The sequence below is a fragment of the Dermacentor andersoni genome, chromosome 1 (assembly GCF_023375885.2).
Source record: "Dermacentor andersoni chromosome 1, qqDerAnde1_hic_scaffold, whole genome shotgun sequence".
Classification (NCBI taxonomy): Eukaryota; Metazoa; Arthropoda; class Arachnida; order Ixodida; family Ixodidae; genus Dermacentor; species Dermacentor andersoni.
The window spans coordinates 114,277,554-114,303,853 of record NC_092814.1 but is presented as its reverse complement, the minus strand read 5'-3'; the positions used below and the strand labels follow the sequence as shown (position 1 = coordinate 114,303,853).

Below are 26,300 nucleotides of genomic sequence, written 5' to 3'. Positions count from 1 at the left end.
CTCCTCCGGCGACTTACCAATGCTACATCAACAGCCAGCATCACAGAGTTTGACGCAAGCCATCTGTCATGAGCTAGAGGCCATGGCTTGCACTCACGGTCCACAGGCGCACAACGGCTTAATCATCTCGCTCATTCAAGCCATCATCCGCCAAGAAATTGCAAATATGAACATTCAGCCAACCGTTGGCCAGCACTCTGTCCCTACCGCTCCAGTCATTGCTACTATTGTTGCACCGGCCCAGACCAAATTCAACCTGTTACAGGAGCTCAGCGGAGTGGCGAACATTGGACAACAGACCTATTTGTTTCATGTGCTCTCGGGTCGGTGCTCTTCACCTCGACCATACACTGACCATCGCTTTGAACGTGAACCTCGTCTGCTGTCCCTTCTCGCTGAGCTCTACAATGCCAACCTTACCAGACGCAGGAACACTACCAGCTGTTCGCCCTCACCGCGATGCTGCCAGTCTGGTTCGCCTCCATCTCGATGGTGCGCATCCCCATCTTATTCTGGCCGCTTCTCGGGAAACTAAACAATGCAGCTCATGTAGCTGAGGCTGCATTGACGACCCAAAGTGCAAAACCTCTGTTGACCCTTGCTCCCAGAAGGAACCTAATCGAAGTTTTTGTTGACGGTGTGGCTGTTAGAGCTTTCATTGATACCCGAGTTCAAGTGTCACTAATGCACTCAGCAGATCTTCGTAGTCATCTCCAGAAAGTTCTGACACCTGCCGAGTCGCCTGCCGTCCGAGTAGCCAACGGCAGCACCACAGCCATGATGGGAATGTGTACAGCCCGCATAACCATTGCCGGGTGGTGCAGAGTGGACTGTCAAGAAGTCTATTCCAAGAATTGGTTTGTGAAAGCACTCGGCGAGCACAGTGAAGAGAAAAGATGTTGGGCGACACCCAACATCTTTTCTCTTCACTGTGCTTGCCGAGTGCCCTCACGAACCGATTCTTGGAATAGACTTCTTGACAGTCCACTCTGCACTAATTGATTGTTTAACCAGTGTTCTCCGCCTCGAGCTGCCCCGAGTACTCTGCCGACACTGCCACAGACCAATCCAGACTTCGGTGCGTTGAATTTGTCCGGCTGCAACCCGATGCTGCGACCTATGTTTCCATGCCTCCTTTTCCACCTCTTCGCAATGGCGAATACGTGGTATCCCCGCTCTATGACGTTTTCCTGACACAACAAATAGCTCTTCCCAGTGCTGTTGTCACAGTTACCAGCAATCGTGGGTGGATCCCTTTCCTGAACTTTGGGTCGTCTCCGCAGGTTATTGCTCAATATTTCACAGTCGCCGTGCTGTACCTATTGAATGACTTCGCGGTTTCTGAGTTAACGCCTGCTCTGCCGTCTGGCTCTGCTGAATCTTTGGCTCGACCCAGCTCTGTTCAAGGCCAGTTTGCCAAAATTATAGCTCCCAACTTGCATCCTGCCTACGCCGCCGCACTCCGCCGCATCTTGATGTCCTGCCACGATCTATTCGATTTCAGCAAGCATCTGCTAGGTCGAACCAACGTTGCCACCCATTCGATCCACACCGGCAACGATCCTCCTATCCACAGACAGCCTTATTGCATGCCAACAGCTGAACGCCAGGCTATACGAACAGAGGTGGATAAAATGCTCTTCTAAGACATCATTGAGCCCGCCTGCAGTCCATGGGCATCATCCGTCATCCTGGTCAAAAAGAACAATACGTGGAGTTTCTGGATCAATTTTCACCATCTGAACAAGATTACGAAAAAGGACATGCATCCTCTTCCGCGTATCGATGACACACTGGATTGCTTACATGGTGCCAGTTATTTCTCTTCCATCGATTTACGTTCGGGCTACTGTCAAATTGCTGTTGATGAAAAGGATCGCGAAAATACTGCACTTGTCACCCCATATGGCCTCTACCAATGTAAGGTAATGCCTTTCGGACTATGTAGTGCCCCTGCTACTTTTGAACGCATGATCAACTCTCTTCTATGTGGTTTTAAATCGTCTACATGCTCCTGTCACCTTGATGAAGTAATTGTTTTTTTTTTCCACAATCGAGAGCCATCTCCATCGGCTGTCGGCCATCCTCGACGTGCTCGACGGCCTGCCTACAGCTCAGTTCTGCCAAATGCCATCTCAGCTGTCGTCAAATATGAGTACTCGCAGACTTTGTCGACGCTACCAGTATAAAGCCTGGCCCTGACAAAATATGTGCTGTCAGCAAATTTGCACCTCCTCGTTCGTCTGCTGATGTCCAAAGTTTCCTTGGGCTGTGTTCATACTTTCGATGCTTCATTAAGAACTTTGCCGACATCGCTCGTCATCTCCTGATCTCCTCTAAAAGGACATTAGTTTCTGTTGGAGACGTGAAGAAGCCGAGGCATTTTCAGTGCTTACTGCTCGCCTCATAAATCCACCAACTTTGGGCCATTTTGATCTATCTGCCTACACAGAAGTTTGCACTGATGCAAGTGGTCACGGCATTGGTGCTATCTTGTCCCAACATCAACAGGATGCAAATCACACAATTGCTTACGCTAGCCGCCTTCTCTCAGCCTCAGAGCGGAATTATTCAATAACCGAACACGAGTGCCTTGCTCTCATTTGGGTCATTGCTAAGTTCCGCCCTTACCTGTTCGTTCGACCTTTTTCTGTTGTCACAAATCACCAGGCTTTATGTTGACTGTCCTCACTCAAAGACCCCACAGGCTCTCTTGGATGCTGGGCTTTACGTTTACAAGAGTACACCTTCTCTGTGTCCTATAAATCTGGCAGCTGCACGAGGATGCCGACTGCCTCCCTCGCTATCCGATCGATCCACCCAGTGCCAAAAAACTTGAAGCTGATGCCTGCGTTTTGTCGATTACCGACTTCCTCAATGTTGCTGTCGAACAGCATCGGGACCTGTCTTTACTATCCCCTTATTGAGCGCCTCACCACAGAAAAGCACGATTGTTCCCTCCGCCTGTTCCTACTACAAGATGACACCTTATAACGGTGCAACATGCAACCCGATGGCACTGAACTGCTCCTTGTTGTTCCCAGCATCTATGATCTACTGTTTTCGCGCAGTTGCACGATGCACCCACTGCTGATTATTTGGGTGTGTCCTGCACTTACGATCGCATTTGCAGACGCTTCTGCTGGCCTGGGCTACACCGCTCAGTTCGACGCTACGTTGTGGCTTGCGAGCTCCGTCAATGCCGCAAGAAGCTTCCTTTGCTTCCCACTGGGTACCTTCAGCCAATAGACATCCCAAATGAGCCTTTTTTCCATGTTGGCTTAGACCTCCTTGGCCCTTTTCCAACATTGTCCTTGGGTAACAAGTGGGTCGCCGTCATGACAGACTATGCCACGCGTTATGCCGTTACACGAGCGCTTCCAACTAGCTGTGCAACTGATGTCGCCAATTTCGTTCTTCATGAAGTGATCCTGCACCATGGCACTTATGGTCAGCAACTCACTGTTCAGGGTCCTTGCTTTCTTTGAAAAGTTGTCGATGACCTCCGCTCTTGCTTTAAGTCTCACGAATTCACCATGGCTTACAATCCTGACAAGCAGACTTGCTGAATGCCTCAACCGCATACTCACAGACATGCTCTCCATGTACATCTCGGATGACCACAGGGATTGGGACTGCACTTGGCATTTGTTACATTTGACAACAATTCATCACACCATCATGTTGCCGGCTACTCTCTTTTATCTGCTCTATGGCCGCGACCCGCTCCTGCCTCTCGGCTCTCTTTTCCCTCCCCATGCCAACTCCACTACTTTCTACACTCACGATGCCATTGTTCGCGCGGCCATGGCGTGTAGCATCGCCCGTGAATTGACTTGAGGCGTCTCAGACAATCCAAAACTTCCTTTATTACCATAGGCATCGGGATATTAGCTTCAGCCCTGGGTCCCTTGTACTGCTCTGGCTGCCTTTGTGTTGTGTTCACCTGTGCCAGAAATTTCTGCCGCACTGTGTCGGGCCTTACTGGGTCCTGCACCAAATGACCGAACTAACATATGAGATCTCACCATTGATTCCGAAGTCTTCCTCTAATCCACCAGTGACTGACATCACACACGTCTCCCAACTGAAGCCTTATAATATGACCACTGATTCAACACAATAAAATTCACTAAGACTTTCACTAAGATTCACTAATCCGCCGCTGGAAGTTAACGTTACGTAGTAGTTTGTGCCGCTATAGAAAAAGCTTTCTGAGAAGAGGAAGATGAAGTGATGCTGACATCGTTCAGTGGTATCGCTCTGCTCTGTGGTTTCGAACTGCGCATTATCCCCTGTAAATATTCTTCCCTGTAATATTGGAGAAGGCCGTAATGGCAAGCCACAACTCTACACACAAAGTATAATAAACACATGAGAGAGAATAACTATTCTCAAATGGCTCCTTGTGCGAACTGGTGAGGGATTGTGTTATGGTGCCATTTGGTGCCTGGAGGCTGAGAGACCCTAAGAGTAACACCATACACTCCTGAAAGACAGCAAGCACATGCTGGGTGCTGCCTGACAACTTACAAAAACAAAATTTCACTGGTATGGGTGTAACCTAAGGCATGAAAACCTAGTACTTTTTTTTTTTTTGGCTTGTTGGCCTATCATTATTGGTTGTAAAAGTTGGGTGTGAGCATGCACACATACATGAGAAGAGGTACAAACAGCTGCTTTCTTGCCTATGGATGTTTACACCTAATGTGCAATCTCTGCCTTTTTTTTCCAGACTAGACATGCAGCCTGAAATCGAGGGGTTCAAGAGATGTGTGCAGGTTCAATAAATGCTGTGTATGTCCTGCTTTCACATAGTACATGTGTTTCCTCCAGGAACACATGATTTCAAAACTTTAGCTTGCAATGGTATATAACAATTTCGAAGACTGGTCCAAAATGCAAAAAAGAACCAAACAGAGACAAAAAAAAGAGGGGGTAATGAAAAAAAGAAAAGAAAAACAAGCAGGACACTTTTCATAGCTTGCCGGCTTTATTCTAAATGTACAAGTCTGTGGACCAGGCCAAGGTGACCCTGCAATTCATGTTTCACTTCCAAATCTTCTAAGACCTTCATCAAGAACTTCCCGAGACATTCCATTTTTTACGTGGACACATGTGACACCTGGATAAAAAAAAAATGTAGTAGATGACAACCCATTGCAGTGCAGTGCGTTTCTACAATTTATTCAATGCTTGAAGGGGTACTGCAACAGCATTTCTACCGCATCATTGCTTTAATAGCTAGCAGTTCCAGCTGTAATTGCGGTATGAAACTTCATCTGCTGTAATGCATAAAAAAAGTTACGTCATTCAATAATGGTACCAATTTAAAGCCTGTGCCAGCATCACCATAGCTTTGTGAATGATGAACAATGTTGAAATCATCCCAGCTATCAACAACCACTGACATTCCAGTCAGCCAAGTGGGTGGCCCCAGGCTACACTGTGCTACCAGAAATTGAGCATCCCCCACGCCATTTTCTACACCATCAAACCAGCTCTCCCCAACATTTCTATGGGTTCAACATGGGATCCACCGGGAAGTTGAGGGGGCATACTACATTCCCAGAGAAACAACAGTGGGGAATCTTCTCATGCATGCTTATTCCATGTGAAATGTAAAGAAGCTTTTGGTTGGGGAGGAAGGTAAGGACCAAATTGGCTTTCCAGGAGATTGATTGAGGCACTTGGCTTTTGGTGGCATGGTATGGCCTGACTGGTGCATCAGGTGATCGTAATACCATGTAACTTAGTACACACAAAGCCACGCTAGAGCAGGTGCACATTTTGAAATGGTTGTACTAAAGAATTGACAGTTGGGTGAGCTGATAAGGGATCATATTTTTGAAACAGTGCCACAGAAAGACACAAACACGGAATGACACTGAGAACACAAGCACCGTTTAAAATTCTGTCCAGCAGGAATTGATCTTGTGACCTCATGATCCCTCAGGTGGAGTGCAGTTATGCCACGTGGAGATACCCATTGGTCTCCTTAGTGCCACCACGTCATGTCACATGTTTCCCGCAACGTTTTTTAGAACCGTATAGATTGTTGCAAACCCTGCTTGATGTTGCACTCACACCCCAACATGCTGACTTGGGTGTCAACCGTATGTTTATACCCTCCACCCTCCCGTCTGTAGTCATGAGCAGACACGCTTGTGTTCTTAGTGTCATCCCATGTTTGTGTCTTCTTGTGGCACCGTTTTGAAGAAATGAGCACTAAAGAATGACATAATTATTTGTCGTATGCAGGGGACTACTGGAGAAACGGCTACCTATGAAAGAAAATGATACCAAAACTTTGACTGAACTGACATATTAAGTTAAGCTATGTTGGCAGTTAGTTTTTGAACATGAATTAGGTCAGCCATGCCATTAGTGCAAGTTTGATAAGCCAAGAAGGATGTGAAAATGAATTATATGGGTATTGGTGCTGCCTTAATATTCCTGCACCAGCTCTCTCCGATGCTATGAATTCTAATTGACAGCCTCCATTTGGGGCTACCAAATGGTCTAAGACAAGTCTTGACCTGGCAACTTTTATGAACTTTTCTTGCGCACATAAGCTAAAACGCCATGAAATCCATAGCATGGGTGTTGGGGTACAATATTTGAAAATTGAAGATTGGCCTTCATTTGCTACATTACAAATAGAGACTTCTTTCTGCAAAACATATGGAAATAAAGCCTATCAGTCTAAGCTCATATAACGCTTCACTTTAGCACTCATTCTGAGAGTAGTGAAACCAATAAAGCGAATTTACATGAGACATGAATTTTAAACTCAACAGTGGAAAATTGTGCATCTATTTTCTAGCTTCAGTGCTTGTAGTATTTACCCTACATGGAAACCATCCTGACAGTTCACAACCATAATTATTCATACCCTTTTTCATGCCTAAACGATTTAGGGCATTTACTGTTTTTATCAAATTATGAACAATGCATGCTTTCTCAATACCAATGTATTGGAAATGCTCTGTAGAAGCAGCAATGTCTAATGAGGTGAACAATATATTAACTCTTTAGTTCAGTAAAAGAATATTTAAACAAAAGTATTCGCACCTGTGTTTGTGTGTGTGTGTGTGTGTGTCTGCGCGTGCATGTGTGTACGTTCATGCATGTTTTCGTATTAGCCATAGCACATAATTCAATAGACTGTGCCTTCTGTTTTGCTTTTCTCCGAGACTTGTAATAAGGTTGTTTGGCTTATCAACATAAGCCCCCTTTCAGAGACAAGCCCAATGTCAAGTTTGCCTGAAAACATACACGATGCTGGAGCTGTGCGGTCCATGTGACCCAATACAAACATAAAGTCTGTTCAACTGACATGTCGTTCACTGCATCACAGCCCTCGATTCTCTGGTGCAAAGGCGTGCCACTGCACCATGGCCCTCGACTACAGCGAGGTGCAGCCAAAATGCATGACATCATGCAGACCGAAGGTGAAGTTCGAAACTGCAGACACATCCAGAGGTCATAGAAACACTATACAACATCTGTGACAATGTTCAAACACATTAGAAATAGTCGTCGGCACTTCTAAATTTATTGTGTGCACTACTGCAGTAATATGTATTCCTGCTCCCATTGGATTTGTATGATCTATATGTGCCATCAGACCAAGCAAGCATTATTCAGAACACAGTGTCATGAAAGTGTTTTAGAAATGCACTGAAAGCATAAAATGCTTGCATTGAACTGAAAAAGCGATTTGGCCAAGAAGACATCACAGCCTGTATCTCAGCAGTCTATTAAAAAATGCGTAAAACATATTGCACCAGCAGCTGCAATGTCATGTACGTATGCTTTCTACCAGCCCCGCCAGAACTCTTTTGGCACCAGTGGTGCGAACTATATCAAATATGTGAACAATAGCAAATATGTGAGCAATAGCAAATATGTGAACAATATCAAACATAGCCATAGTGTGTCATTAATGCTGTTGCCCACAAGGTGTCTGAAGTGTACGAGGGGCGCTTGAAAAGTTCGCAGCCCACCCGTGAAATCTTTTTTGCGTGGTCTTGTTTTGCAACGTAATATGTTATTAAGTTATTTGAATGGTCTCATGAGCAATCTGAATTTATTTTGATTTTTTTTTTCTAGTACAGCAGTTTAAAGCAAGGCTGCAAAGCTGAAATATGGAAATGGAGAAATTCGCAAAGTGAGCAGTCATTCAATATCTTTTGAAAAAAGGACTGACGCCACAAGAAATTCACAAGAACATGCTGGAAACATTAAAGGACAATGCTCCTTTTATGCTATGGTGAAAAAGTGGGTTGACAATTACAAGCGAGGCCAGACATCAATTGAAGATGCTGCGCGCAGTGGTCGTCCCTCAAAAGCATGCACAGATGAAGATGTCCAAAAAGTGCAAGATATTGTAATGGCTGATCGACGTGTCACGCAGCGACACATTTCAGAATGCGTGGGCATATCAGTGGAGAGGGTTGGCCATATCCTATCACAGCTCCTGAACATGCACAAAGTTTTGGCCTGATGGGTGCGCAGACTTTTGACATTAAAGAACAAACATCTGAGAGAACTTCACTCTGCAGAAAACTTGCAACTGTTTGAAGCTGGTATTAATCTTTTTCTGCAGAGATTTGTTACAATGGATGAAACTTGGGTGCGTCACTTTTGTCCTGAGTCAAAAGAAGCCTCAACACAGTGGAAGCATTCCACCTCCCCCCGCCCCAAAAAGGCAAAGGTGGTTCCATCCACTGGCAAGGCTATGACATCAGTGTTCTGGAATTGCAAGGGTGTCATTCTCCTGGAATTTTTCGCAAAAGGTCAAACCATCAACGGGGAATACTATTCAGCTCAGATCTGAGGTCGGCAATTAAGGAAAAATGGCGATGGATTCTCCAGAAAGGGGTGCTGTTTCACCAGGACAATGTGCCAGTTCACACATCGGCTGTTGTGATGGCTGCATTTCATTCCTCTGGTTTCCAGCTGCTTCAGCACCCGCCCTATTCCCCTGGTTTGGCTCCCTCGGACTACCACCTATTCCCAAAGATGAAAAAGAACCGTAGTGGAAGTCGTTTGCCTTCTGATCAAGCTGTCATGGACGCCATGAAAGTCGTTTTTCAGGTGCAGGAAGAAACGTTCTACCAAAGTGTAATAATGAAACTGCAAGAGTGATGACGTACATGTGCGGCCCTCAAGAGAGACTATGTCGAGAAATGACTGCAAAATTTTGACTCACGGTCACTACGTCCGGGTCAGGCCACGAACTTTTCAGGCGCCCCTCGTACTAGCAATGTCTTTCTCATCTGTGGGAAGCTGACTGTAGGCGTTCACATAAAGCCTTCCTCATGGCTACGCACACCTGCCCTCAAAATCAATAATATTTTGTGGGCAAAGCATGGAGCAGGCATAAGAGGTAGATTTTACGCTTCACTGACATGCCTGTGAATTGTTCCTTGCAGAGACTTATCAGTAATGCAGTAAGGAAGACAAAGTCAACGGGTAGGTGCAATTGCTTACTCCTGATATAAAATAAAAGTAACTCCTCTCTTTTGCACAGTTGATGACAGCTTTGTCTCATTTCTAAAGATTGGTGCCATGACCAGGATTGCAGTTGCTCTCCAACTAGCAACTAGTCATCATTGACTGTGAAGCCACATAAGATGGCGTAGTGCAAGAAGGGATGCACAGACTGAGCCAACAGGAATGAGAAACTGATGGCAGTATGAAGGCCACCCCGAAGTCGAGGCTTATGTGTACAATACAGAACAAACATGCTGTAAGCCAACAACTTCATTTATCTTCTGAAGGTGAGCAAGGACATCTTGGTAAAGAAGTGGAAAGCACAGAGCACCAATATGGTAATGGAAGATAAAAAGAATATGTAAAAAAAAAAGATACTATCTATGAGTACTATAATTCATATACAGCTGAATATAAAAATTTAGCTATTTAATGCCACTGCTAACTTGGAAGACAATTTCATCTATCAAAGGAGTGCAGTCTTCCAATCACAATTACAAGCTGGCAAAAGATAATTATGTGAGTGAAGATGTTTTGATGAAAATGCATGTGATAGCCGATTAATTTGGAACTGGAGACGTCTAGCAATGATGCTGAGAGTATGAGAAAGCTACCGTATATAAGGGGTGCGATTGCGGATTGTTGTTCGGGGCGCATGGCGCAACCGAATGCACGCTCCAAACAACGATCCCCGATTGCGCCTGTGAAGATATAACCACATGCTCGAGAGCTCGAGTGTCTAGGCCTGTGGAATGACTCGTAAATTGCAAGCTATGCAAGGGCAGACACGCAACTTCCACCTGCAGAGCTAAGAAACCAGCTACACAGAACCTGAATGTAAAAGCAGTCTATATCCAGATTGAAGATAAAGCCAGTGAGCCTTACATCAAGTACTTTTTGTCATAAGTGGAGTTGAAGGAAGTACGGAACCGTGCAAGTGTTAGATTAGAAGTGCTGAAAATGATGTGACCTTGAGAGAAGTGATGCCACCACTGCTGCCAGCATTACAATGCACATTGCATTGCAGCACATGAACCTCACATTAGTGGATGACCCGGACAAATTTATCAAGTTAATAGACATTAGAATCCTTATTTGCTATGGACACTATAGGGCTTTGATGAAATGACAAGTGTGATGCCTTGAAACTGATTGATAGCTCCAGAAACCATATTTTGCTGAACCATCCGAGGACCAAAAACCCAATCTTGCTTCTTATGGGAAAAATCCACCATGATGGTGTTGTGTGTTCAAGCAGAGGATTCTGACATGCACAACGACTTTAAAAAAATTCTGGGAAATTGAAGCCATTGGTATGAAAGACAGTGTTTGAAGTGGCAACAGAAATGAAATAATGCATCACTTCAGTGCTACGTACCCTGATCTTTGTGGAGAAACAGTATAAGGTTCAGCTGCCTTGGATGCAAACAGTTGTGTTGCATGAAAACAGGGTTGTAGCTCTGGCAAGGTTGATGCGGCTCAAAAGAAGACTGAAGGACTGAAGCCTACCTCAGCATACGAGAACACCATAAGAGAATACATAGCTTTGGGGACAGCGGAAGAAGTAAACGTGAACTTGTCTACACAAGTGGGCATCAATGCCACATCAAGCACTAGTTTGGGAGGGCTAACAGACAGCAACTACGAGAATACTAGTAGTTGATGCATCGTTCTTCATCCAGCCTTAAACAACAATATTGAAAGTGAACCTAATATAAATTGTGACTTGGTACACATCTAGCTAAGCTTCAGACATAATAAGATTGCAATGACTGATTTTTACCTTCCTTTAGATTGTACACAAAGAAGATAAAAGCGACATGCAGTTTCTGTGGTGGGCAGGAATCTAGCTCGGGGAGATGCGAGGTTTATACGTGGAGAATGGTGACCTTTTGGATTTTTCCAATTCCTTGCTGGCAGCTACAGTACTGTGTAAAAAAATATTCAAGTTTTTCTCAGCACGACCTGTGAAGCTAAACGTCATCTGCAACAATGTAATGCTAGGAGCAGACTCGAGTCTGGTCGCAGCATTACATCATCATTATAGTTACAACAAAGCGTAATCACGATAAAGCAGAAAAGTAGCTATTCAAACATACACATGTATGATCCTGAGAAAGTTCACAATCAATGATAAACAGTTGAAAGAGGTTATGAATGCAGAATGATTTGGTCTCTCAAGGGTCAAGTGAAACATAAGTACTGGGAATACTTAGGGAAAATAGCTGAAGACTGACTATATTTGATCAGTTAATCCACAAAGGAAGTAGTAGTAGTTGTAGTTCATTATATTAAGGACAAAAGGAGGAAGGAAATAAAGGGCCATGGGCACTGACTGTCTCAATTCCCACTGGACAACTAAACTATTGTGCAGCCACAAGAAAAATGCAAGCTAAGGGAAAGAATAGGGGAGAGAAAAGTTGCAATAAAAAAGTAAAAAAAAAAGGAAAATGTGGATATACCAATAAACATATAACCACAAATAACAAAAAAGAAAAATTCTGCAGATTACAACAATAATATTGAATATAGATTTTTAGCCCTTTTACAATTGGCAGCAATGAAAATGCAGAAACTAGTAAAATGGAGCCTCATGGGACGACACTTTTCTTAAAAGCGGAATCTGCATTGTGTTAGCTTAGTCAATATAGGTCACTTGCTGTACATGCAATGTGACTGGCTCTGTGTGCATTTGTTAAGATTTCACTGTAACATGCAAAAAGACAAGTACATAGTAATAATGCACGTACCAAGCTTAGAGACATCAGTGATGTTTCGCATCTCGTCATCAAAAAACAGCATATGCTTGTAAGAAAAACCTGTTCGCTGCGCAAACCTGCACACATGTATGAATGAGACGTGTTAGAGGCACTCAAAATAACTACTGTATCAGAAAAAGAGCTCCTTTTAAGTAAATGCAACTTCCAGCACGGGGCTATGTTCTAATAGATAAGATTTGCTCCACTCCAACACTGATATGTTAGAAATGCATTTTTTACTGCTAGCAACTAAGCAGCAAGTGCTCGGGCATGTTCCCATGGATATAAAAATGCAGTGATGGAAATGGTCAAGAGCATATTGGAGCAGGTTTTGTAGCAACAAAAATGATGATCTGGAGGAGATTTTGTAGCAGTCAACAATGATCATTCTGAATGATTCTGGGCGGGATGCTATTCCTGCACATCAAGAATGGTCACAGAGTACCAGCGTACATCATTGCGAATATTCTCGAGAATGATAATCCACGTACATGACCACTCACAAACAAATTACAACCATTTCGTGGCTACACTGAGTCAACCTGCACACTCAAAAAGAAATTACTGCGCATCCTTAGCAGTAAAGCAAGTCACCTAAAGGCAGAAAAAAACTGAGAGCAATACAGTTGCGTGGTATGCAGGATGGCCATTTGAGCAATTTCATTTTAGGCCTAAAGTCGCCTATATAGTAAAATGGCAGAGCTACAAATCTGCTGCATTACAAGTGCACACAGATAAACACAACACAGTAAAGCAGCTAATAAACATGAAATGGGGTAAGTTTCAGTGTGCTGAGCGTCATGACACAGCCACCATGCCAAATGTATTAAGTCTGCGCTGTTGGTTGAGGAACACCTCTCCCGCCAAGGCCATGCTGGTGGTACAAAGTGTGAATGCGAGACGCATCAACGGCAGAATGGGCAGTACTAGGCCTGACAAAACTTAATTCAAAACTATGCAACACCCACGATGGCACATAGAGCTTCCTAATGGCAGATGGTGAACATGCACGAGTGTGCACTGGACTGGATTAGCTCAGTGACCATTTAGCTCATTTAGCTTCATGAATGGCAGGAGACGAGAGGGAACTCTTCGTGTAGGGTGGTGGCGACTGCCACCTGGCATTGACCACAACTCCTCTTCCTCTTTGCAGTGGACTCTGAAATTGCATGGCATGGCTAGTTTTGGAGCAGCTTTGGAGCAGTTACTATCGCTTGTAGCATGGATGTAGCAGCTTTAACAGAATGTAGCAGATTGGAGCAACTGTATAAGAATTCCCACCACTGTAAATGCTGCTATATAGTTGCACAGCCACAGCTAAGGGTACAGTCAGCTTACACTGAAGGGGCCTTGCAACAACCTTTCTTCAAGACTGAGAACACACTGGAGTTAGTTTGATCCCTTTCAATGAATGTATTCATACAGAAATATTTGAAGAGGGCCTACCAATAATGGAGGTACTATATAAAACACAATCATCACTTTCCCCATTCCTCCGGGATACATTTCCTCTAAGCTGGGGTGGCACCGATAGCAATGTCGTGCCTTTTGCTCCTTTCTTACTCATTTTTTTCTTTCAGCGGTGCATTTATGGTAAGCCTTTAGGCTGGCGTCTGACAAAGGTGTCCAAGAGCGACAAAGGAATGGTGACAGGATCATCGGAACACGTTAACAACTGCCACCTGACTGGAGAGACAAGCTTTTGCTTGGGAATAACTCATGAACAATTGCCCAGTGGCTGGCATCCGAGGGCTGTCACAGAGCGTTTGTGACATCATAGATGGGGTATAAATAGAGGGGGCCTCAAAAGCTGCAAGAGTGTGTAAGCAATATTTTATGCAAGACTGTGGGCTCCCTGCTGCATGTAGTGGAATGATAAAATATTTGGCTCACATGTTCAAGACAGCAATGTCTACAGATGATGACCGTTTTCTTACCGTGTTGAAAAAAAAATGTTGTAACACCTCCCTAATTTCACCACAGCAAGACATGCAAAAATGTAAGGTGCTGGGTTGGGCTAGTGACATACTGAAAATAGTGCAAAAGACACAGATGAGTAAGATGACACTATTTCTTATGTTGTCTACTCATTCATCCCTCTTTTATGCTGTTTTCAGTATTAATGCAAACCTGGTAAGAATTATCTGAAGTTCAAATTCAAGAAAGTGCTTGATGACTGCTGGCACATTCTTGCAGCTTTGAACACAGTTGGACTAAGGATATGTTGACTGAATTTGTTTGAAGTCATCTCTATGGTTAAAATTGCACTACATTGCATTGTAGTGGCTCCACTCAAATGATATGGCATTTCTGATGGTTGTATATTTAGACAACTTCAGCATCACTATTTTGTCTTCAGTATAGTAACACCTATTGCCCACTTTGGCTTCAAAGTGCAAAAATATCGTGCAGAACAACAAAAATGAAAACGGCAAAGGTGTGGTACTTCGCGAAGTGGGTCACTTTGCAGCCAGGGTAAATTTCCTGATAGGGAAAGTACTTATTCCAATCGAGTAACGTTAGAAGCTCCTTCGCTGCATCCGGGTCATCAGTCCTGCAAAATAAAGACTTGATTAGCTGAAACATGATAACAGGGATTTTGTGCCTAGAGATTCGATATGCATGTTCCAATTCAGCAGCAAAACTACAGAAGTAATATAAAAGGTATAAGAAGTAATATAAAGAAAGGCGTCAGGCAGGAAGATACAATCTCTCCAATGCTATTCACAGTGTGTTTACAGGAGGTATTCAGAGATCTGGATTGGGAAGAATTGGGGATAAGAGTTAATGGAGAACACCTTAGTAACTTGCGATTCGCTGATGATATTGCCTTGCTTAGTAACTCAGGGGACCAATTGCTATGCATGCTCACTGACCTGGAGAGGCAAAGCAGAAGAGTGGGTCTAAAAATTAATCTGCAGGAAACTAAAGTAACGTTTAACAGTCTCGGAAGAGAACAGCAGTTTACGATAGGTAGCGAGGCACTGGAAATGGTAAGGGAATACATCTACTTAGGCCAGTAGTGACCGCGGATCCGGATCATGAGATGGAAATAATCAGAAGAATAAGAATGGGCTGGGGTGCGTTTGGCAGGCATTCTCAGATCATGAACAGCAGGTTGCCATTATCCCTCAAGAGAAAAGTGTATAATAGCTGTGTCTTATCAGTACTCACCTATGGGGCAGAAACCTGGAGGCTTACGAAAAGGGTTCTACTTAAATTGAGGACGACGCAACGAGCTATGGAAAGAATAATGATGGGTGTAACGTTAAGGGATAAGAAAAGAGCAGATTGGGTGAGGGAACAAACGAGAGTTAATGACATATTAGTTGAAATCAAGAAAAAGAAATGAGCATGGGCAGGACATGTAATGAGGAGGGAAGATAACCTATGGTCTTTAAGGGTTATGGACTGGATTCCAAGGGAAGGGAAGCGTAGCAGGGGGCGGCAGAAAGTTAGGTGGGCGGATGAGATTAAGAAGTTTTCAGGGACGAAATGGCCACAATTAGTACATGACCGGGGTAGTTGGAGAAGTATGGGAGAGGCCTTTGCCCTGCAGTGGGTGTTACTAGGCTGTTGATGATGATGAATATAAGAGGATGGGTCATTTACCTTGATGCCAACCCCATTTGGTACTTTTGGGACTTGAGGCTTTCCAGCATTGCTGGGACATCTGGATATGCGCAAACCTTTCGGCCATGTTTGTCAGTGATCTTACCACTGTAAGAAAGAGCGAGTTAGCTGCTAGCAAGATGTGTGCACAATGAGAAAAGTATGAAATGAACTCGGACCTGTCACCATATTTAACAACCATATGCAAGTGCATTGATGCACGAATACATCATATTTTCAAAACGTCTATGACCCTCTGATTACAACTGTCACTCCATGCCATCCCCCGTAGTTATGGCCACATTCTGATGGAAGCAAAGAGCAAAAACATTTGCGTGCTTAGATTTAGGTGCATGTTCAGCAACCTGAATATGTCAGCATTAATCCATAGCACTCCACTATGGTACCTCTGATATTCCCTGCATTGTTTAAAATTTTACACCTCTTAAAACAATTTATCACTTTAATAGTAAAGGGACTAAAATGTATAAGCATTTAAAGTTCACTAAGTGTGAGAAATCAAGGCAATATTAATGCTAAGATGCACAATGTGCCATGTTTGTAAACTGTTCCTTTGGAACTGATCTTCTGAAACAAGTTAATAATGTAGAAAATATTATTCTTCATACAGAAAACAATTGCACCTAAAGGATCAATTTCCTTTTTGACCTATCAAATGCACAATGTTGAGACATTGTGAAAATGGACATTTGTGACTTAAACATATTACTTTTTAGGAGGTAATTAAGATGTCTTTATTTTAGAACTAAGTGCGCTTTCTTGTACGAGGTTCAATATCTGGATCCTGCTGCATAGACTTGTGCAACAGTCACATCCCCCAACATTGAATGAAAAATGCCACTGTATATAATTCTCTGTAAGGGATACTGGTGCTAATAATAAAATTTTAATAATAGTTTACCTACCATGCTAAATGTCTACGTTTAGCTTTTACCAGATACCTAATAAGTGGACATGCCTTGAGCACTCAGAGGCTGCAATTACAATATTGCAACATGATTGTTATAATTAGTTACTTATTAATTCGTTAATTACAATCAGTAATCATAGCATAATTGCTGGTGTCCACTAATACAAACAATGCGATCCCCCCTCCTCCAAAAGAAGCACTCTCTGTAGCTCTACTGTGTAGTTCACAAAAAAGCTTTTACACTGTAACTGTTCGTAAGAAAATATTCCAGCCAATTCTTATGCTGGAATCTTGATAAACGGAAATCGCTTAAACAGAACTGCCTTTTAATCGGGACACCATCCTCATGGTTGGTTGGTTTTGTATTCATGCAATTGTATTCAGCTTTGTCTCTCAGTAAAGGGAACTCCTGATAAACGGAACTAATTTCTCTGGTCTCTTGAGGTTCCGTTTAAAGAGAGTCCGCTGTATTAGCAAAGGCAGCCAGCCAATGGCAGAGATCGCTTACGAATGAAAAGCCTTGTGAACTGGGCCCCATAGTCTTAGTTTCTTGGGGTTCAATATTTGAAGGGTGAAAATTGTGCTGTATTTTTTGTTGGGGGGGCGGGGGGATATTTGCCAGAATAAAGAAAGAGTGCTTTTTAGTACAACTGACAATTACCACTCCTCCTTTATCTCTCTCTCTCGCTTATATATATATATATATATATATATATATATATATATATATATATATATATATGGAGGTTGTACACCATATAAAGACAAACTCCTAGCCCTCCCTGGACAAGAATGCTTTAACAGGGATGCATGCATATAATGTATGTCAAGCATTAACAATGCTACTAACAGCTAAAGTACTAACTAAACTAAAGACAAGGCCAAACAAAACCATGAGAGCATACTATCATGTCTCTTCTCATTGGCAGGCCAGACTTGTTGCACTCCAGGTAACAGTGGAGATAAACATTGTTTGCCAGCCAGATCTTCAAGTACAGCTACACACTGAAGAGGGCGGGCACTATTTTGCAAGTCGCCTATCACTCAATCATGCTTTCGGCATTGTGGGCATGATATATTATTTTAGATTTAAAAATATGGGAATGAAGATTTACGCTGGACCTTTGATAGTATCAGATGATGCAAGTTTCACTCACTTTTGCTGATTTGTTGTCCGACTTATTTGAAGAGACGTTTGGAAGTAACTTGCGATCATGGTATTGTAGTCATCAAGCGAGGCATATTTTTATTTGATTGTACTTGGGAAGTGACGAGTCAGACAGTCCTAAGCAGGGCTGCTTCCTGTTTAGAAGTCTTTGTGATAATTACGGCATCCATAGTTCGCAGCAAAATAAGGGCCAGTAGCTCCGAGGGATTTGAAAGTGTCGGGTCTCCTGATATCTGTCTTTTCTAACATCTGCCGAGACGTTTAGTTAGGAAGGGTTCTCTGCAGCAAGCAGCCCGTGTTACGACGGGATAGGTGAGCCTGAGCTAGGCAACTAGCCATGGCCATCTGGTGCTGAGCGATTGGGCAGTGAGGAGACGCTCTCCCTATGTCTATAATTATCCGACAACTTCATTCTTGATGCTTTTCGTGCTCGCCCCCCTTCCCCCTCCTCATATCCATCACTCTACTCCCCTTCTTAAGATTCTTTTCCGTTAGCCACTGTCGCACTCTTCAACATTCACAGGGTTGTTGAATGTCACAGCGGCCTCTAACATTCCTATATTTATGTTTCTGCATGGACTTCGAGGCCATTCACCAAGCTGCCCGCCCACCTGTTTGTTGTAGCGGTTTCTTAGCTTCCCTAGCCCAGCACCTCCATCCTTAATATATTTTGCCATGCGCAAATCAGCATTTTGTAGGTCTTTCTTGTCCCGTTTCTTGCCCTGTTTTCATTCTTAACATCATGTACAAACTAGCCTAACAGCAAGCTCTTCTAAAGTTTTTTAACACAGTGAAAGTCAGAGACAAGGGAAAGATAAAGAATTAAAAAATTATGCGGATCCCACGCACTGTGCGAATTGATGTAAGCGAAGCTTTTTAGGCTGTTTACTTTGATTGACAATAATTAGCAGTGATGTTGACGGTGAATGTGTAATTTCTTCAGTGTTTAGTCCAATATGACAGTGGTGAGTTGATGTTAAACGTTACCTCGTGTGCACCATTGTTCATAATGTCTGAGAGGGTCGAGCATCGTCATTACGTTACATGGCACATCACATCGTGGCAGAAATGTGAAACATTAATTATATTATGGGAATGTATAATTATGGAAATACATTGTATGTGCCAAAACCACGATCGGATTATGAGGCATGCCATAGTGGCAGACTCCGGATTAATTTTGACTTCATAGCGTTCTTTAACATGTCCCTAAATATGTCGAAATGCGGCTGTCACGGTCAGGATCAAACCCACGACCTCAAGCAATGCCCTAGTCGCAAAGCTACTGCGGTGGGCACATAAGTGTTGATTTTACATGTGACTGGTTCTGCAGTGTCGCCTAGATCTTGCGGTGTGCTTTAATGTGGCTCTGCCATTGCACGCTTTGCGTAAGTTGCCTGCTTGACAAATTTGCACGGTGTTTATTTTTAAATAGCAGAATAAAAGAAATACCGTCCCTTGAACTTACATTTATTCCGTTTGCCCATAACCACTGTTGTGCCTAGTAGTAGCCTTTCCTTGCCTTCTCATGTCACCTTTTTTCCTACCCCCCCCCCCCCCCCCATTTGTATGGAAACTGCGAGCGATGGGTGGCAAGGCTGTTATGCACTCGTTTCGCGAATGCATCGATTCTACCCATTCTCTGCCTCTTCTCCCCCCTCCTCTCTACCATGTAGCTTCCCTCTGGACCAGGCGACGCCCAGATATCTCCAGAGGGCATTGTGCAAATTCGATGTGGTGCAAAGGTCCAAGCGAGTTTCTTGCTTCGCATTTCCTCTCTTCCGCGCTCCTGTCATGTATACACACACTCTGAGCCACACCCAACACTGTGTCCATCTTTATCTCTGTGTGGAATTTTTAACGTTGATCCCCCTTCAACAATTATGGTTAACACGATCTGAAATGAGGCAGAGGCACGCCATGAGTGGGGCCGCAATGTTTTACGCATGGGAGAAGGGATTGCCCACATGACCCCCCCCCCCCCTTCGGACCACCACTAGCCCACGCCTTGCTTTGACATTCAAGTTTTCCCTTTTATCCATGTCACCCTTTCGGAGCCCACTTCCTGAAACTTTCTGCTCCATAACCCCCTCCCCCCTTCCCATCTCCGCCAATGATTACGATGGACTTCGCCCACTTTGGAGGTATCTAAGAGAAAATTCAAGGACTGTTGAGCATATGCTACTGCGTCATAGTGTGCATGAAATTGCAAGTTTGTACAGGAACAAGGTATAGAAGCATCACTTCAATAAATCTGAGTGTGCAAGGTCGCCTGTGACACATGCAAAACTGCCGACACGTTGCAACATCTAGGTATGCTATTGCATACTAAGAGAGTTAGCAGTGCTAAGTTCAAGCCCAGTTCTTTTATTTCTATTTCCTCTGCCCACATGTATTTGCATGTGCTTTTGTAGGATCTCTGGGTCAGCATTAAGGCATTATAGGTGCACTGAATGCTTGAGGGGCATAAGGTAACAGAGCTTTGAAGTAACTACCAAATGCACAATAGTGTAACATTTGCTAGTGTCAGGTAGCACGTAAGACAACATTGCAAATAATTAAGCTTAATATTTTTTTTTAGCCACTTCCTTCACACAGATGCTGTTTGAACTCATTCTGACATGAAAGCATGTCTCAGTCAACATGAAAGGCTTAATTACAATAGGTCTGCTGTACTTCCCAAGCAGCGCTTCGAAAATGCCGATGAACAACGCACTCGTTGCTGTTTCCCATTTTCGAGTAGTAGCCTAGCTCTACTAATGAATGTGTGGAACCATGGTATATCTGTCCATCTGAACTGCACTGTGGTGGGGTTTTGTGAATTTTGCGTGGTACGCTTTTTTCCATGCATTGTACACCACGAAGGAAGCAAAATGCTGTGCCAAATACGTATGTGGTGCACACGAAGTCTTAGGCAGTTTTACCACACTACCATTTTAGAGTACAGCTAAACTGTTGCATGAACTGTTGTGATGTGTGGTCATTTGGGGACGTATTATTCTGGGTCAATCACTTTCGGCGATACTATCACCTTGGCCATCAGGCGCGCACTGACTGGCAGGTTGAGCAAAACCGGATGAGCTGAATGGCTGGTTGAGCGCTATGTCTTGCGAAGGCGATAGTATCGCCGAAAGAGATTGTTTGAGAATACATTCCCTGATTTATATGCAGCCATTAAAAAGAATGGCCCCTGAACAGTGACACAAACAACTAATCAAGCTAATGAAGGGACAGGATCAGATACCATTAGCATCATCACTGACAGTCTGACCAGCTTTGAAGCATGTTGGTGCCTTGCCCACATGTTCCTATGGAAAATGCAGAAGTCCTAAGAGTAAGCATCAGCATGCATATTGTGTGAATTAGTTTATGTAGCCTTGTGTATATGTGTGGATTGTGGGTGAGAATGACACAGGTGCATTTGTTGCTTTGCCATCATTCTGCTTTCCACAATATAATACTAAGATGGTGCCAAGTCACAAGTTTTTTGTCTACAATCCCCTCACTGCATGCTCTAGAAGGCTGTTGGCAGCACATCCATCAATTCTGTTTCACTTGCCATCCTGGCAACATGTTTTTCAGATGTCATGTGTCATTCTATGAGCTTTTGCTTCATGTATTCTGTTTCACTAGTCGCCAGACTCGCTTCATGACCTCTGTATCAACTGCAGCAGTTTTTAATTAAAAAAACAGCACCATCGATTGCTTCACAGGCTCAACAGCATCGTTTGCTCCCACTTTCTGCACGGTGATGCCACTAACAGTATGCCCTTCCTTTCGAGGAGATGGGAGGATACCCCCAGCAAATGCATGATACCTTTTCTAGTCACTGAACACACCAAATAACAGAAATAAAGCCTGAATGCACAAACAAGCAAGCAAGACGGTTTCTGATGACAGAATAACTCAACGCACCAAGCTGCAAATTACACTACACACAGTCAACTTCTTCACTTGCACACATGGCGCATTCACAACTTCAGTGCTGCAGATATTACTATTCACCTTACAATCAATAAAGGAGTCTAGCTGCTACTTTCTTGGGGTGTGCGACTATTAAAAAATTTTGAATAATGAATACATTTCTATTCAATTCAGTGCTCAAACAAAATAGTTAATATTCGAAACAGTGAATAATTAGTTAATAGTTTTCAAATAATCGGCAATGACAAGCAAGCAATCGAAAAAGTAAAAACTAAAAAAGTGAGGGGCTAATTTTTTTTAATTTCCGTCCTTGAACTACACACATCAAACACAAGAGCCCATCCTTTTATACCAATGTGGGCACATTATCGATATTGGCACAAAACTCCTAGCTGCTTAATGCTCATGTGAAATCGCTGTACATACACCACCAATTCGATATTATTCATATATATGGTTGCGGGTTTAGTTTATCAATCGAATTATATTGCGGAGCTTTTTGTTGGCCATGCATGTCCTCAACAGTACTTTGCTACGCTTGATCACTTCGCTTGTGAAGTTGCTGTTTTGCCAAGCATTTGGTCTAATTTTAACGCCCAACTTTATATTAAGAGGTGGTGACAAAACAGCACCCTGAATATTGCCACTGTATAGGAGCTTATTTCAGGGCGCAGTGAACATCCTAATCTTCTATTGTTGTTCGTTGAAATTTATTAATGAAATTAATGTTTAAAGTTCAATTTTTTGCAACTCCTGAATTATATTGAAAGAAGTGTTACAGTAAAACCTCATTAAACCATACCCACCTAAACAGTAATTCCGTTTTAAAAGTAGTAAACTCAGATCCCTGACTCAGCGGCGACTGAACATAATGCATTTTGTATCTGTATAAACCCTACCAGCTTATTGTGTACGTGTTGGCTCACACGCAGTGCTTCCACTTTTCGTCGCGCATTTACGGCGGTGCATCGTCCCCATCGGGCGGCCCGGCAGAACAATAAGCCTCGGAGATCAGAACAACGACCTCCAAGTGCCTTGTCCGTTTGCGTGTGGAGCCACATAAACATCAACATCATTTCAGTGCCGTGCACGGCTGCGCCTAGCTGTGCCCATGGAGGATGGCTGTGCCAGAGAGTGTTATGGTGTCGTGCTGTACAAAGAACACCGGGTGCTCAGCATAGAAGAAAAATTGGACATCGTTCGTGCTATCGAATGTGGCACGAAGAAGCTGGTGCTGGCCCACGACAAGGATCTGCTGTTGACTACGGTGTGTGGCAATTGGAATGTGAAGAAGTTACTCGGCAGCGCTGCTGTGACCGCGAAGAGATGTCGGGTACGAGGTTTGACTTATCGCCATCATTGCCGAAGTGTCGCCCAATGACAGTGATGAGGATGACACGGAAAGCGACAGCACGGGCGATTCAGGCCCGACAGTGGCAGAAGCTGCGTGGTGCGACAACCTCATGAATACAATCGTCGCGATGAGAACAGCAACCTGCAATGAAAAAGACACCCCACTACTTCTGCAGTGCTACCGCGTCCGTGCACGGAGAATATGCAGTGCCAACGAGGAATCTACCATGCTAGTGTTTGCCGAGAAGAGGGGGCTGGCTGAAAAGCTGGCTCGTAGCTTCAGTAAGTTTGAGGCCACTGTCGTCGCTGCTAGGCCACCACGGCATCAAACAAAAATAAAACTTTTGTGGTGCGAAGTGAATAAATACTGCATGTTCTTGCCATTTCATCGCACTCTCTCTGAGTTCCGTTTTTGACAGGTAAGTGGGCGATCTCATGGTATTTCGGTTAAGCAGTACTACCGTTTAGTATGTACTTTTTCCGAGCTCCGGCCAACTACAGTTTAACGAGGTTTCACTGTATTTGAAAAGATTTTTATTCTCATTATTATTCAATTCATATTCAATTCGGTTTGAAAAACTGCTGTTTGCACACCTCTAGTGATTTTGGCACATGTTGTGCCACTTTATATTATTCAATTCATATTCAATTCAGTTTGAAAAACTGCTATTTGCACACCCCTACTAATTTTCTGGCACATGTTGTGCCACTGTATACAATGTTATATATTTCAGCATGGCATTATTCTGTAGAAATAACAAAAGTTGCTCGGAATGATCACGCTTATATGATTATTATACAGAGCTTGTCAACAGCTCTCTGCAGCTCAAGGGCGAGTTGAGTTGAAATTTTAGCCCTAAGTGCCACCCTTACAATTGGACACCTGCTGCAGCAAATTTAAACATCAAATTAAGGCAGAGCACAATGTTTTAAATGATCAAAGTGCGCCAGCTAGTGGATGTGCACTACTCGGACCCTTTGTCTTCATTCTGTGCTCCCGAGTTAAGATCTCGATCTGGACACTGAAGTGCGAGTTCATAGCTGCATTTTTTAAAAGGTGGATCTCCATGAATAAATGAAATTGATATAGATACAACTTTCCTTAATTCTCTGTTCTTAATTCTTACGCGCAAAGTCGGTTTTTTAACGTTAAAAACAGACTTTGCGCACAATTAAGAAAAGTTGGATTTTGCCAATAAATGACAAAAAACATAAAACGCAACCTAGGTAAGTTGTAACCACTTACTTGACTTTCTTAAATGGAGGTGTGACATGTGTATCCACATACATAGGCCACAATGTGTAGTCTTAAAAGAAAAAGCAGAAGAAACAAAAGTGGGCATTATAAAAGCACACACGCAATGACTATTGCTACGTGCTATGTCCAGTGATACAATTAATTCTGTGGATCCAACACAGCAAATCACATTGCAACGCTATGCACGAATATCGCAGGCTGCAGTCTCAACATTTCAATGATTCAACTCGGCACGATATGGATTTAACTGCAATACGTGAGCGCTATTTCACATGTCACCAGTATAGTACCGGTGTCACACGTAGCACTTTCGATCCCTTCATAAGCCTGCATAATGAAGCCAATCGCGAGGAGAAATTTGATCCAGATGGGGCTCCATTGTGATCGCGAGTGCCCCGGCCGTGTGACACCGGTATCATAAAATGTGACATCGTGACACCCATGTCACAATTGAATCGATTCCACATATACGCTTGTGTGGTTTCTTCCTTTATAAGAATCGTTATAACAACGACTGCATACAAACGATGGCGCTACACTGCTGTAACGCCGATACCTCACACTACACGGCTACAGACCGCTTCACACTGATGCTGCAGTGACTATTTTGCTACCAGCACGGCTTTCCACTTACCTAAATCGAACACAATAAGCTTCGGGCGCTTTTCGTTTGCACCGCATGTAGAGTCAGAGGTACTATTCATTTCGCAACCACGCAACCAAAACTACACCATGCTATGAGCGGGCTCTTGCCGCGGGGTTGCCGGCGCCGCCGATGACCGAAATTTCGGCTGGTGTTATCTCACAGTTTCGCATCGCTGTTACAAATAATATGCTATTCAGCCGAATCCCAATTAATTTATCGTTTGTATGAATGGCGCGCGACGCCGTTATGAGGGCGAGGGATCTGCCTCTCTCAACTCGCGCGCACTACAGGAACGGGAGGATTTGCTGTTAGCATCACCAGCTGCGAGGTAGCATTGGCGTACTTTACGTACAGTACGCAGGCTGAAAATATGCCATATGACGATCGATACGATTGCCAGAAAATGGTCTAAAAAGATGTCAATTGTAAGTTTGAAGCAGTGGCGCGAACCACGGGCGGGCGGAGGGAGAGAGAGAGAGGAAGAGCGTTAGCGCATGGGCACAGTCTCTCCCCCTTGTTATGCTACGCTTGATCCTGATACAAATTTACTGGAATTCGAGCGTGACGCACAGTCGGGCCAATGGACTCTTTTGCTGCTCAAAATACGTTCACTGTATCAACAGTTCATTATAACTATATCTGGTCCTAAATCTAATCATAATGAACTGAACAAGGTGCAGAAGGGGTGATTTATACCCAAAAACGACGCACATTGCGTTTATCGGTATAATTCAGTGATGGAGATCCGTTTAAGTAGCATCAACCTAATAATAGCCATTAGAAGTTTCTCAAGCTGTTCATATCATAGCTCAAACCTCTGGCATATACAGGTACAATGCTTGTGCAAAGCAGACGCTCGATATTGAGACCACTGCATGACGGTGCAATTGTGGGATCGGTAGTTTCCTAATCATACTTGTCAGTGCGCCCTCGTTATGCAGAAGTTGTCGCACCTTTCCAAAATTTCTTAGAGATGTTCGCGGAGACATCTTCACCACAGTCAGCTGCAACATGTTAGACTGCAGTCATCAAGGCCTGCATAGACGTACTACCTGCGTCCACGAGGCTCAACCATGAGCCAACACCCTGCACTAGGTCTTTGTATACATCGAACAGGAGGAAATTCCAGCTTTCCAAAAGCAGCATAT

At 43.6% G+C, this 26,300-nt stretch overlaps 1 protein-coding gene across 1 annotated transcript; it reads right to left on the bottom strand.

Moving 5' to 3' along the window:
- Positions 1–4,974: 4,974 nt before the first annotated feature.
- Positions 4,975–25,603, bottom strand: LOC126545709 (magnesium-dependent phosphatase 1-like). The gene is made up of 6 exons (XM_050193665.3): positions 25,141–25,603; positions 24,495–24,555; positions 15,873–15,980; positions 14,707–14,814; positions 12,252–12,337; positions 4,975–5,125 (listed from the first exon to the last, which is right to left on the bottom strand). The coding sequence occupies exons 1-6, from the start codon at positions 25,208–25,210 to the stop codon at positions 5,043–5,045; spliced, it is 516 nt and encodes a 171-aa protein (XP_050049622.1). The 5' UTR covers positions 25,211–25,603; the 3' UTR covers positions 4,975–5,042.
- Between the last annotated feature and the right edge of the window lie 697 nt (positions 25,604–26,300).

Coding starts and splice junctions, on each gene's coding strand:
- LOC126545709 (XM_050193665.3), bottom strand. CDS start 25,210: ATGAATAGTACCTCTGACTCTACATGCGGTGCAAACGAAAAGCGCCCG. Junction 12,338..14,706: donor AAAGTGACCCACTTCGCGAA/GTACCACACCTT, acceptor ACATGTGTGCAG/GTTTGCGCAGCGAACAGGTT. Junction 5,126..12,251: donor CACTGATGTCTCTAAGCTTG/GTACGTGCATTA, acceptor TTTTTTATCCAG/GTGTCACATGTGTCCACGTA.